The sequence below is a fragment of the Myotis daubentonii genome, chromosome 13, assembly GCF_963259705.1.
Source record: "Myotis daubentonii chromosome 13, mMyoDau2.1, whole genome shotgun sequence".
Classification (NCBI taxonomy): domain Eukaryota; kingdom Metazoa; phylum Chordata; class Mammalia; order Chiroptera; family Vespertilionidae; genus Myotis; species Myotis daubentonii.
This window is the reverse complement of record NC_081852.1, coordinates 45,015,045-45,027,314: the sequence shown is the minus strand read 5'-3', so window position 1 is coordinate 45,027,314 and position 12,270 is coordinate 45,015,045. Positions and strand designations below refer to the sequence as shown.

The following is a 12,270-nucleotide window of genomic DNA, read 5'->3' as shown; positions in this document are numbered from 1 at the left end:
GAGAATAGATTTTTCTCTCCCAATAAATATTTTTGAGTTGTTTTGTATGGCTGTTTGAACAGATTCTCTAAAGAAAAGGGTAAGGTGCCCTGATCAAGATGATCTGCCAGATAACTCTTAGAAAGAATTCTCAAGGGTTGGCTATTACGCCCCACCTTCCTGAGGTATATGGTTTCTGGTCTTGGGGCCCACGTTCTTTCTAAGACTGGGAAGTGCTGCCCAGGTGCTCTGCTATCTCACTTCTGCTCTTCTTATCTCTCCATAAGGTTACCTAACTTTAGAATCAAGAAGACTTAGCTAAGATATTTAAACTACTTTAACATTCTAGGTAATTCTGATGATGATGCTAGGAGTTTGTAGACCACATTTTCTTAATATCACTAAACCCAAGGTCCCTTCTCATTCCCTCTTCCATTAAACCATTTGTTTTTGTTGCTCACACTGTTTATCTCAAAATTCTCTGCTCTAATATTTCAAAAAATTGTCTCAGTGCTCATAATACCCAGATTTGCATTCTTATCTTCAACTTCCAGTCCACATCACTAATTGCCAGTTACTCTAGTTCATAGCATTATTGTTTCATCACCGGCATATCTCAACAGGACTCAGTCATGGACCTCCTACCCCACAAATTACACAATTCCTACTCTTAATATTGACGAAATTAGAAGCCATTTCCCTATTTCTCTTTAGAGAGGCAATTTTGAAGATAGCTTGTCCAAGAAAAGAGTCTGGGATACAATAAACATATGTTATAAAATAAATATATTACTCCCCAAATGATGTTGCTCAGTGATTGAGCATCGACCTATGAACCAGGAGGTCACAGTTCGATTCCTGGTCAGGGCACATGCCTGGGTTGCAGGCTCTGTCCCCAGTGTGGGGTGTGCAGAAGGCATCCGATCAATGATTCTCTCTCATCATTGATGTTTCTATCTCTCTCTCCCTCTCCCTTCCTCTCTGAAATGAATTTTTAAAAAGTATTTTTTTTAATTTAAAAATAAATAAGTAAATATATTACTTCTCCCACATAGAATATCCTCTGGAGATATTATGACATTCTTTTATTTAAAAAAAAATACCCTGAGCTTTAGACCAACTGCATATCTAACTTTTCTGGTTCTGCCTTGTGGCCACTCTAGGCTAATCTATTGCTTGTTCTGGTTTGAGAGGAAAATAAATGTAATTTCTTACCCAAAAAGTAGAGTTGCAGAACTTCTCCAGCATGATTCCTGGAGCTCTTTTGAAATGAAGACTCGTGGATCACTGCTGTTTCTTATTCACTCTTTTTCTCAAATAAGGTGGAAGGTGAGTAGTGATGTGTCATCTCCCATTCTGATGTTACAACTCAAGGCAATTCTCCTGACCTTTCATCCCAACAATTTAATCGTTAACCTTGCTTGGAGGTATGTTTACATGATCCAAGTGGATAGACATGTGACCGAGGGGACCCGGGAACACAGATTCACCAGTTCACACAAGCACCAGAAGCCTCTGTGGGTGTGGGCATATGCAAAAGGAACTACTGCCCAGCCGGCGTGACTCAGTGGTTGAGCGTCGACCTACGAATCAGGGGGTCACGGTTCCATTCCCAATCAGGGCACATGCCCGGGGTTGCTGGCTCAACCCCAGTGTGGGGTGTGCAGGATGCAGCTGATCAATGCTTCTCTCTCATCACTGATGCTTCTATCTCTTGCTCTCTCTCCCTTCCTCTCTAAAATCAATAAAAATACATTAAAAAATAAAAGGAACTACTGAAAGATGTTAGCAGAGCTGACTGATGGATCAGGAGTGGAGAAGACTTGACTTCTCCAGAGGACACATGATATAAAGAAAGAAGCATCAGTGGCGGGTATGCACCCCTACTCGTGCAGTTTCACTTCTGTTTAAGGCCTTAGAGTTCATAGAAGTCTGAAATATCCTACTCCTCTGGGTTTTTAATTAAGAACATAGAACTTCATGTAAACGCTGAAAAAGGTTACAAAATAGCATATGCATATGGAATTTATGCATTTACGCAAAAAAATGTTAACCTTAGCTGTAGGATCATGGGTGATTTTTATGTTTGCTTGCCTGTATTTTCTGATTTTTCCATAATTATCAGGTATTATATATGTAATAATATATTTTTAAAGCAAATTTTTGTATTGTGGTAAAAAACACAATGACACAAAATTTACCATCCTAACCATTTCTAAGTGTACAGTTCAGTAGTACTAAATATATTCACATTGCTGTGTAACCAATCTCCAGAACTTTTTCATCTTGCAAAACTGAAATTCAATACCCATTAGGAAACAACTCCTCCTTGCTCTCTTCCCCTAGTAAAGCAAGTATTCTTTTAAAATCAGGACATCCAGCCCTAACCGGTTTGGCTCAGTGGATCGAGCATTGGCCTACGGACTCAAGGGTCCCAGGTTCGATTCCAGTCAAGGGCATGTACCTTGGTTGTGGGCACATTCCCATTAGGGAGTGTGCAGGAGGCAGCTGATTGATGTTTCTCTCTCATCAATGTTTCTAAATCCTTCTCCCTCTCCCTTCCTCTCTGTAAAAAAACCAATAAAATATATTTAAAAAATAAAATAAAATCAGGACATCCTAAACTAGCAGTACACTTGCTGCCAACATATGAAAGGGCAAACACCATCATTTGGAGGATCGTGTGAAACCATTTTGGTTGTCAACACAAACAAAAAAGCCACTTCTGTGTTCTGTGGGTATATACAGACTGTAGTATCTACAGAGATTAACAAGAAAATAACATATATATATTTTTTTTTTAAAAATATATTTTATTGATTTTTTACAGAGAAGAAGGGAGAGGGACAGAGAGTCAGAAACATCGATGAGAGAGAAACATCGATCAGCTGCCTCCTGCACGCCCCCCACTGGGGATGTGCCCGCAACCAAGGTACATGCCCCCGACCGGAATCGAACCCGGGACCCTTGAGTCCGCAGGCTGACGCTCTATCCACTGAGCCAAACCGGTTCGGCGATATTTTAATGTACACATACATACACATATATTCTAATGTATACTTAATACCTGGCCCAAGTATTAAGTAATGTACACTTAATACCTCTGGTTATCTTAAATTCACAAATAATAAAAATATTTACCACTAGTACCAGTGGCTATGTTCTGGGTTATTAATATTGAAAGATATATAAATGTTATTAGGACATTTATTCAGTTATTGTCCCATAGATGGACTTCCACCCTTTTCTGTGTGCCTAAAACAGGGTTAAAATGATTTAGGATAAAGGCAGGATCAGAGTTCACTGGCTTTGGTACAGACCTCTGATCATACCAACAGAAGCAAGCTGGAAAGATGACAATTATAAACGTTTAAAAATCCATCAGTGAAGACAGAAAGAATCCTAAATGAGGCAAAGCGGGGGGTGATTTGGCCCATAAGCCAAGTCCAGTTTGACCCCTGTTTTCAACTGACCCTTGTTTTTACATTTTTTAACTATAAAACTCAACATGAACAGTCTGTCCATAAGGACTCTTCAATTGGACTCTTGGCCCACAAAGCCCCACATATTTACTATATGACCTTTAAAGAATAAGTTTGCCAACCCCTAAACTAAACTCCAGAAGTGACAAGACCTTCTAAGAGAGAAGAGAGCCAGAGCATCTTTCACCTCTGCCTGAACTGGAGCAGCAGGAGAAGCCTACCACAAGTGGCTCAGGAGAAACCAGCCTAACTGCTAACGAACCTTTCAGGGCCATGTGTGGGGCTGGCATCTAAAAGAGCCCCAGAAATAGTCACACTGCACTGTCCCCAACTCTTTGTCACACTGGTCTTCACCAACTGCTGAGATTCATACTACAAAATGGGAGGGAACAGTTAGGAGAACTGAGAGAAAACTCCCTATGCCCTCGAAGCTTTCACCTCTGGAAGACTTAAAAACAGCTCACAGAAACCCCGCCCATGCAATTCCACCTTCACAGAGAGTAAGGCAGCCCGTTCATCCTTGGAATGGCTAAGGGAAGCAGCGGGCAGAAGGGGTTGATATCTCCACAACAACCCAGAGAATTTTATCAAGAATTTTCCCACTGCCGAAACCGGTTTGGCTCAGTGGATAGAGCGTCCGCCTGCGGACTGAAAGGTCCCAGGTTTGATTCCGGTCAAGGGCATGTACCTGGGTTGCGCACATTCCCAGTGGGGGGTGTGCAGGAGGCAGCTGACCGATGTTTCTCTCTCATCGATGTTTCTAACTCTCTCTCTCTCTCTCTCTCTCTCTCTCTCTCTCTCTCTCTCTCTCTCTCTCCCTTTCTCTCTGTAAGAAATCAATAAAATATATTAAAAAAAAAAAAAGAATTTTCCCACCTAAGACTTACCATCAAAGTATGCAGCATGAAGGTGCACCTTGTCCCAGCTTAGATCCCGCAGGTCCACAGCTCACCTTCCCTGGCTCATCTGGTAAGTGGTACAGATAGTGATTAAGTTTTTGGCTCTTACAAGCCAAGTCATTTTTCAGATTTGCATTTATTCAATATTCTTCCCCTCTGGCGTCAGTGATGTAGGATTTTGGTTCTCTGACCATTGGTGGTGATTTCTGCCAGGTGGCTTTCTTTCTTTCTTTCTTTCTTTCTTTCTTTCTTTCTTTCTTTCTTTCTTTCTTTCTTTCTTTCTTTCTTTCTTTCTTTCTTTCTTTCTTCTTTCTTCCTTCTTTCTTTTTTTAATTGTCTAAAGTTTTCAGGTGGCTTTCAATGAAAATCCATTCGTTGGCAGATGGCAGATACCAGGAAAAACTAGTTTGTTAACCTTGTTTGTTTTTGTCTGTTTGTCTTGAAGATTCTGGTATTTCCTGGTATTTATAATAACAAGTTTGAGAAGTTAATACCATGTGCTTCTGACCAGCGATAGAATGCACTGTGTACATTTGCTTTGTATGTGCACCCATATGGGTTCCTATTATTCTAAATATCAGAGCCTTCTTCCTCCCTCTAAACATCTAGGTTTTTTTCATGTTTACCCGTTTGTTGTAAATATCTGCAAAATGGAATTCTTATACCAGGGAATGATGAAAATATACAGTAGGTCTCTATAGGAACTTTTGACTTTAATAAAGGACAGTATCTTAGGGGAGTCTTAAAACAGACAGGAACAAAATCCATAACAGACAGGGGTCAGCTTTTTTGATTAGCATACTAAAGTCTCTAAATGAACCCAATGAACATCAAGAAAGACAAAAGCATACAGCAAGCAGTGGTCCAATTACTTTCTCATATGATTATGTTTTTTGGGACTTTTATTTGTTTTTAAGATTTTAAAATTGATTTTTAGAGACACAGGAAAGGAGAGGGAGAGAGAGAAACATCAATGTGAGAGCAGAACATCAATCTGCTGCCTCCTACATGCCTCCTACTGGGTTCGAGCCCACAACTCAGGCAATGTCCCCTGACCAGGAATCAAACCAGCAATCTCCCAGCGCATGGAATGACAACCAACCAACTGAACCACACTGGCCAGGGCTCATATGATCATGTTTTATGACTTATTTACTCCCAAGGTATTTGTCATCCATAATTAGGTCAACTAAATTTTGACAGAAATTTGTAATGTTTACCTTCTAGTTCCTCAATATGTACATTCTAAACTACTCATGTAATCAAATGGTCTTCTCATACTTATCACATAAATGTATGAAAGCATGACTAAAACCTGGATAAAAATAAGGTGCCAAATGTTTGTTAGAGATTGTGATTATTCTCATACTTGTTGCCTGCTTCCACGGTTAATTAAATATCTGAATGATTGAATGTTATATGGCCATTATCCCATCAACATCCAACTGATGACATTTTTTCAAAAAGGGGATGAAACCTCATGACCGAATCCATTCCTTTAGGCGCTAATTTTGACCAAAGAGGGGAAATGAGAAATTCTGATGAGTGAAACTATTGGTACTAACCTGGCTTGCCTGAAGTGGTGATACTAATGGCACGTGGGGCGACATTAGACAGCTCTGTCATGCTTGCTTCAAAGCCAAACTCCAAAGGCTTTATAGAAAATCCACTAATACCTGAAATTGGTGTCCATGATGACCCAGCCAACATACTCGATATTGGCCTTCCCATACTTTGCCCCCAGCTAATCAGCTTAATAAAAATTAAAAAAAACACACCTTATTTTTCCTAATCTGTATACTTTATTTCCTTCCATCTCTTTTATAAATCTGGTTTTGCCTTTGTGCATTGACAACAGTGTAATAACAATCTCCCTCATGTATAAAAGCACTTGCATACAGACATCTTACTAAATATCTGAACTGTTCTTTGACAGTGATGGCAATCTTCTACCTCTCTACTTAACAGGTGGAAGAGGATCTATTGCCTGGGTTCATCTAGCAAGTAATTGGAACAGCAAATTGGCTATGCTTGGAAATGTTCATTGGGACTGAAGAGAAGACCTAGTGAGTAGTATGATATGAGTAGCATCATTTTCTAAAAATAATATGTAAGTCCCCTGCGATGTCTACTGCAAATAGAGGAACAAAAGTAATTGATAGGAGTTATAATCATGTGTGGGCACAGGTGTATGTAAGAAATCTCTATGTTCAATTCTGCTGTGAACCTAAAACTGTTCTAAAATATAGTCTATTTTTTTTATTAAAAAAAAGCAAAAAATTAAAAAGCAACTGGCAGGGTTCTCCCACTGCCCCATCGCGGGGCTGAGCAGCCTGGGCGGTGGGAGACGCGGCAGCGGCCAGGAAGCCCAGGTTTACCAAGCCACTAGGCGCGCCACGGCCCTCAGGCACCCGCAGGCGCCGGGCCCGCCGCCACGATGCCAAAGAGGAAGGTCAGCTCTGCGGAGGGGGCCGCCAAAGAGGAGCCGAAGAGGAGGTCGGCCAGGTTGCCAGCCAAACCCGCTCCTGCAAAAGTGGAAGCGAAGCCCAAAAAGGCGGCAGGAAAGGGTAAGTCTGCAGGCAAAAAAGTGCAAACGAAAGGGGAGCAAAGGGAAAGCAGGCGGAACCAGGAACCTGAAGATCTACCTGCGGAAAACGGAGAAACTGAAAACGAGGAGAGTCCCACCTCAGATGAAGCAGGAGAAAAAGAAGCCAAGTCTGACTGATGTCATATACCAGGTCTTATCGGTGGTCCCTCTCTCCCTTCTTGTACAATCCAGGGGAATATTTTTATCAACTATTTTGTAAATGCAAGTTTTTTAGTAGCACTAGAAACATCTTTAAGAAGGAGGGAATTCCACCTCATCCCATTGTTTAAAGTGTAAATGCTCTTTTAAAAGAGGTGAAATCATGTGCTAGTTGTTTATTTTTTGGTACAACCAGAAAATAGTGGGATATTGACTATGGGAGACTTTGATTGTCTTGGGTGTCAGCTTAACATTCCATAGATGGGGGTAGTTTTTACATCCTATAATACAAAGCATACTAAATGGCAATTTGGAGTCAGTCATGCGTTTGCTATGTCTTGAACATTTTAAATTACTTCTATTCACATGTTTCTGGTAGAATTGTTTCCTAAAGAAAACCACTACTTGATCTTGGCTCCCCCTGTCAAAATTTTGTGCATCTGAAACATCTTTGGGGTAGTAGTCCAGATTTCCTAGTAACTTTGTCAATGTGCTGTGAAAGATTGAAAATTTGATTATGTAGTATATATGCTATTAAATTAGTGGGAATTTGATGTAACAGCGTATCAACATTTGAAGATATTGGTACTTGATACTTTATTAAGGAAAGTTAGCCTCTAAATTTTAAGCTGGAAAGTCACTGGAATAACTGTTTAGAAAAGAATTACAACTACATGACTTTACATTTTTGGTATGAATGTTAAGAATTGTGTACAAATTGAAATGTCTGTGTACTGATCCTCAAAACAATAAAATCTCAATTATGAAAGAAAAAAAAGCAACTGGCAGAACAATATGTGACTCGATTTTGATATAAATTTTTATACTTATATGTATATCCTATCCTATCTAATAATAGACAAACATGGTAATTGACCGTTCCTTCACTACGCCTCCCATTGGCTAATCAGCGTGATATGCAAATTAGCCACAAAAAAGATGGCGGCTAATTTGCATACTGCAGGCAGGGCAGGATAGCGCGAGCCGCCAGCGCGCCGCCATCCAGGACAGCCCTGCCCCAGAAGCTCCCAGGAGCTGGCCCGCCTTGCCACCCTTGGACATGATTGGCGGGTCCCCGGCGGCAAGGCAGCCCCGCCCCAGAAGCCGCCTGATATGGCAGTAACTCTATCAGCAAGCACTCTGAAAGTCAGTGTCATAAATGCACCAATTAAAAGACAGATTATGAGGGTGAATCAAAAACAAAACCCACCTTAAATATAAAGGCACATATACATTAAAAGTAAATGAATTAGGCTGCAGCCTGCTTTGCTCAATGGATAGAGCATTAGCCCGTGGACTGAAGGGTCCCAGGTTCGATTCCAGTCAAGGGCATGTACCTCAGTTGCTGGCTTGATCCCCAGTCCCTATCAAAGCATGTGCAGGAGGCAACCAATCAATGTGTCTCTCCCTTTTCCTTCACTCTCTCTAAAATTCAAAAGAAAAATATCCTTGGGTGAAGATTAACAAAAACAAAGTAAATGGATTAAGTAACATTAAAGAGATTATAAGAAAAATATATTCCAAATTTTGTTAGTTGTATAATGGTTATGTTTAAATTATTAACACCTAAAAAATTGGGTGAAGGGTACATATAATATGCTTTAGTATTCTATAGTTTTTTTTACATGTATGAGATTATTTCAAATTAAAATATTAAAAAATTAAAAATTAATAAAATATTAATTGAAATGTATCTGCATTACATGAAAAATCTCCTAATTGCTTCTAGCACAATCTATACTAATAAAAGAGAAAAATGGTAATTGGCGTACGACGATACCCTTTTCATTGGCTAATCAGGGCTATATGCAAATTAACTGCCAACTAAGATTGGCAGTTAACTGCCAACAAGATAGCGGTTAATTTGCATATGTAGGCACAATGCAGGGAGGCGAAAGGGAAAGCAGGAAGAAGCCCCCTGCCACTGACAGTGATCGGAAACCCAGGGGGGGCTAAGAGCTGGGGGGCAGGGCAAAGGCGGCCCTGGGGCCGCCTTTGCCCTGCCCCCCAGCCATGAATGGAGAATCAGGCGCCTTTGCCACCCTGGCCAGTTATAGCAGGAAGTAGGGTTGGAGCCAGCGACGGGAGCTGGGCACGGTCGAAGCTGGCAGTCCCAGGAGCTAGGGGTCCCTTGCCTGGGCCTAAAGCGAAGCCCACGATCGTGGGGCCGCTGCCGCTGTGGGTCCCCGCTGCCCAGGCCGGACGCCTAGGCCAGAGGCGTCCGGCCTGGGCAAGGGGCTGATCCTGCGATTGGAGGGTGATGGGGGTCAACGCCTGAGGGCTTCCCAGTATGTGAGAGGGGGCAGGCTGGGCTGAGGGACACTCCCCCCTGCCCCCCTCCACACACCCAGTGCACGAATTTCGTGCACCGGGCCCCTAGTTTATTATATTGTGCTAAAATTTACAAGGGTTCAATTAAAAAATATCTTAATTCTAAATGATATAATAGAAAATATATAATAGTGCAGTTATAAGCACTTATCTGAAAATAAAAATTTAAAGAAGTGAATTTAAAGAAGGGATTAGCCAAAGAAAATATATGCACAACCCATGGACACAGACAACAGTATGGTGATGGCCAGAGAGAAGTGGGGGGCAAGAGCTGGGTAGAGGGGACAAAAGGGGGGAAATAGGGACATCCTATATGATAATAATAAAAGGCTAATATGCACATTGACTGAACGGCAGAATGACTGGTTGCTATGATGCGCACTGGCCACCAGGGGCAGAAGCTGCCCCCTGGTGGTGAGTGCACTTCCATATGGGAAGTGCCACTCAGCCAGAGCTGGCTCATGGCTCGCCAGCGCAGAGGTGGTGGCAGGAGCCTCTCCCACCTCTGTGGCAGCACTAAGAATGTCCAACTAATGGTTTAGACCTGACCCCTTGAGGGCCTAAGCCTTTAGTCGGACATCCCCCGAGGGCTCCCTGGCTGCCAGAAGGATGTCTGACTGCAAGCTTAGGCCTGATCCCCGGGGAAGTGGGCCTAAGTCGACAGGTGGACATCCCCCAAGGGGTCCTGGACTGTGAATGGGCACAGGCCGGGCTGAGGGATTCCCACCCCCCGACCCAGTGCACAAATTTTTGTGCACCATGCCTCTAGTATTCAAATAATATGTATTAATTCAAGCGAACTGTCAATAGAGATTATTCCATGGGCAACGGAGAGCAGGATCTTTGGACACTTCACTGTTTACATTATACATTGGCAAGGGTGGCATATATGTCAGAGAAGTTTCTGCAAACCAAAACAGGTTCTGAAAGAACTAATGGAGGTAATTGCAGAACCATTATCTGAAATCTTTTATTTTTTTTATTTATTTTTTTCATTTGGTAATCCAAGTTTATTAGAAAATTTAAAGAAAATCGTTATTTTGTATAACTAAAATTTTTTTAATTAAATCTTTATTGTTCAGATTATTACATTTGTTCCTCTTTTTTCCCCCCATAACTCCCCTTCCCCCAGTTCCCGCCTCACCCTCCGCCCTCACTCCCCACCCACTGTCCTCATCCATAGGTGCATGATTTTTGTCCAGTCTCTTCCCGCATCTCCCACACCCCTTTCCCCCCCAAGAATAGTCAGTCCATTCCCTTTCTATGTCCCTGATTCTATTATGATCACCAGATTATTTGTTCACTTGATTCTTAGATTCACTTGTTGATAGATGCATGTTTGTTGTTCATAATTTGTATCTTTACCTTTTTCTTCTTCTTCCTCTTCTTAAAGGATACCTTTCAGCATTTCATATAATACTGGTTTGGTGGTGATGAACCCCTTTAGCTTTTCCTTATCTGTGAAGCTCTTTGTCTGACCTTCAGTTCTGAATGATAGCTTTGCTGGATAAAAGTAATCTTGGTTGTAGGTTCTTGGCATTCATCACTTTGAATATTTCTTGCCATTCCCTTCTGGCCTGCAAAGTTTCTGTTGAGAAATCATCTGACAGTCGTATGGGTATTCCCTTGTAGGTAACTGAGTTTCTTTCTCTTGCTGCTTTTAAGATTCTCTCTTTGTCTTTTGCTCTTGGCATTTTAATTATGATGTGTCTTGGTGTGGTCCTCTTTGGATTCTGTTTGTTTGGGGTTCTCTGCGCTTCCTGGAGTTGTACGTCTATTTCTTTCACCAGGTAGGGGAAGTTTTCTGTCATGATTTCTTCAAATAGGTTTTCAATATCTTGCTCTTTCTCATCTTCTGGCACCCCTATAATTCTGATGTTGGTACGCTTGAAGCTGTCCCAGAGGCTCCTTACACTATCTTCGTATTTTCGGATTCTTTTTTCATTTTGCTTTTCCGGTTGGGTGTTTTTTGCTTCTTCGCGTTTTGAATCTTTGACTTGATTCTTGCGCTCCTCTGGTCTGCTGTTGGGAGTCTGTATAGTATTCTTTATTTCAGTCAGTGTATGCTTAATTTCTAGTTGGTTCTTTATCACAACATCGAGGGTCTCATTAGATTTCTTGAGGATCTCACTACATTTATCAGCAGTTTCTAGAAAATTATTGAAAGACCTTAAAATTACAGTTTTTAGCTCTATATCCTCCATTTCTGTCATGTTTGTCTCCACATTTTTTATGCTTTCTTGGTGCACCCCCTTGTGGTCTTTGTGCACAGTCTTGTTGTAGTTAAGCCTTGATTGTTGTAGGCAATACTGGGGGTGATTTGACCTCCAGGCCAACTGGCTATGAGAGTCAGCTGTGTCTGCAGTGGGAGAGCTTCTGTGCTGGATCTCTAGGGCGGTGCTAATCTAGCGTTTGCCTGAGGCTATCCAGCAAATGGCTCTGTGCAGGGCTTGGGCTGGGCGGGTCCCTGGGGATCTACAGGGCGGGCCGGAGCGAGCAGTTATGGCTGCTCTCAGTTGCGTCCCTAGGGGCTCTGCCTCACAGAGTCCCAGCAACCGCTGCAAACCTCGGAGAGAAAGCTGCCCTCGAGTTCCGACCTATGCCAGACAGTCCCGCTTCTCCCGTTTGAGTCTGGGTCCCTAGAGACTAGCCCGGATCTGGAGCTCAGAGTCTGAAACTCCCTCCCGATTGAAAACAACAACCACGCCCTCCGCCGCCAGCCCGCTCCGCACATACTCCGCACCTTAGTATTTCACTTCAGCACTGCGCCTCCTCTGAGTCTGGGTATGATATTCTCTTTCCTCCTAGTTGTAGAATTTCCACTCAGCCAGCC

At 42.1% G+C, this 12,270-nt stretch overlaps 2 protein-coding genes across 2 annotated transcripts in view; one reads left to right on the top strand and one right to left on the bottom strand.

The window, feature by feature from the left end:
• ABCC2 (ATP binding cassette subfamily C member 2) overlaps positions 1–1,374 on the bottom strand; it is a 64,448-nt gene extending 63,074 nt beyond the window's left edge. The window contains exon 1 of the mRNA XM_059661039.1: positions 1,195–1,374. Coding sequence (XP_059517022.1) covers positions 1,195–1,227 — 33 coding nt within the window. The 5' untranslated portion in view covers positions 1,228–1,374. The remainder of the gene's footprint in view (positions 1–1,194) is intronic.
• A 5,303-nt stretch (positions 1,375–6,677) lies between these two features.
• Positions 6,678–7,884, top strand: LOC132214558 (non-histone chromosomal protein HMG-14-like). The gene has a single exon (XM_059661922.1). The coding sequence runs from the start codon at positions 6,798–6,800 to the stop codon at positions 7,083–7,085; it is 288 nt and encodes a 95-aa protein (XP_059517905.1). The 5' UTR covers positions 6,678–6,797; the 3' UTR covers positions 7,086–7,884.
• Positions 7,885–12,270: the final 4,386 nt, after the last annotated feature.

What these genes read in the sequence shown, in the direction of transcription:
- LOC132214558 (XM_059661922.1), top strand. Translation starts at nt 6,798, where the DNA reads ATGCCAAAGAGGAAGGTCAGCTCTGCGGAGGGGGCCGCCAAAGAGGAG.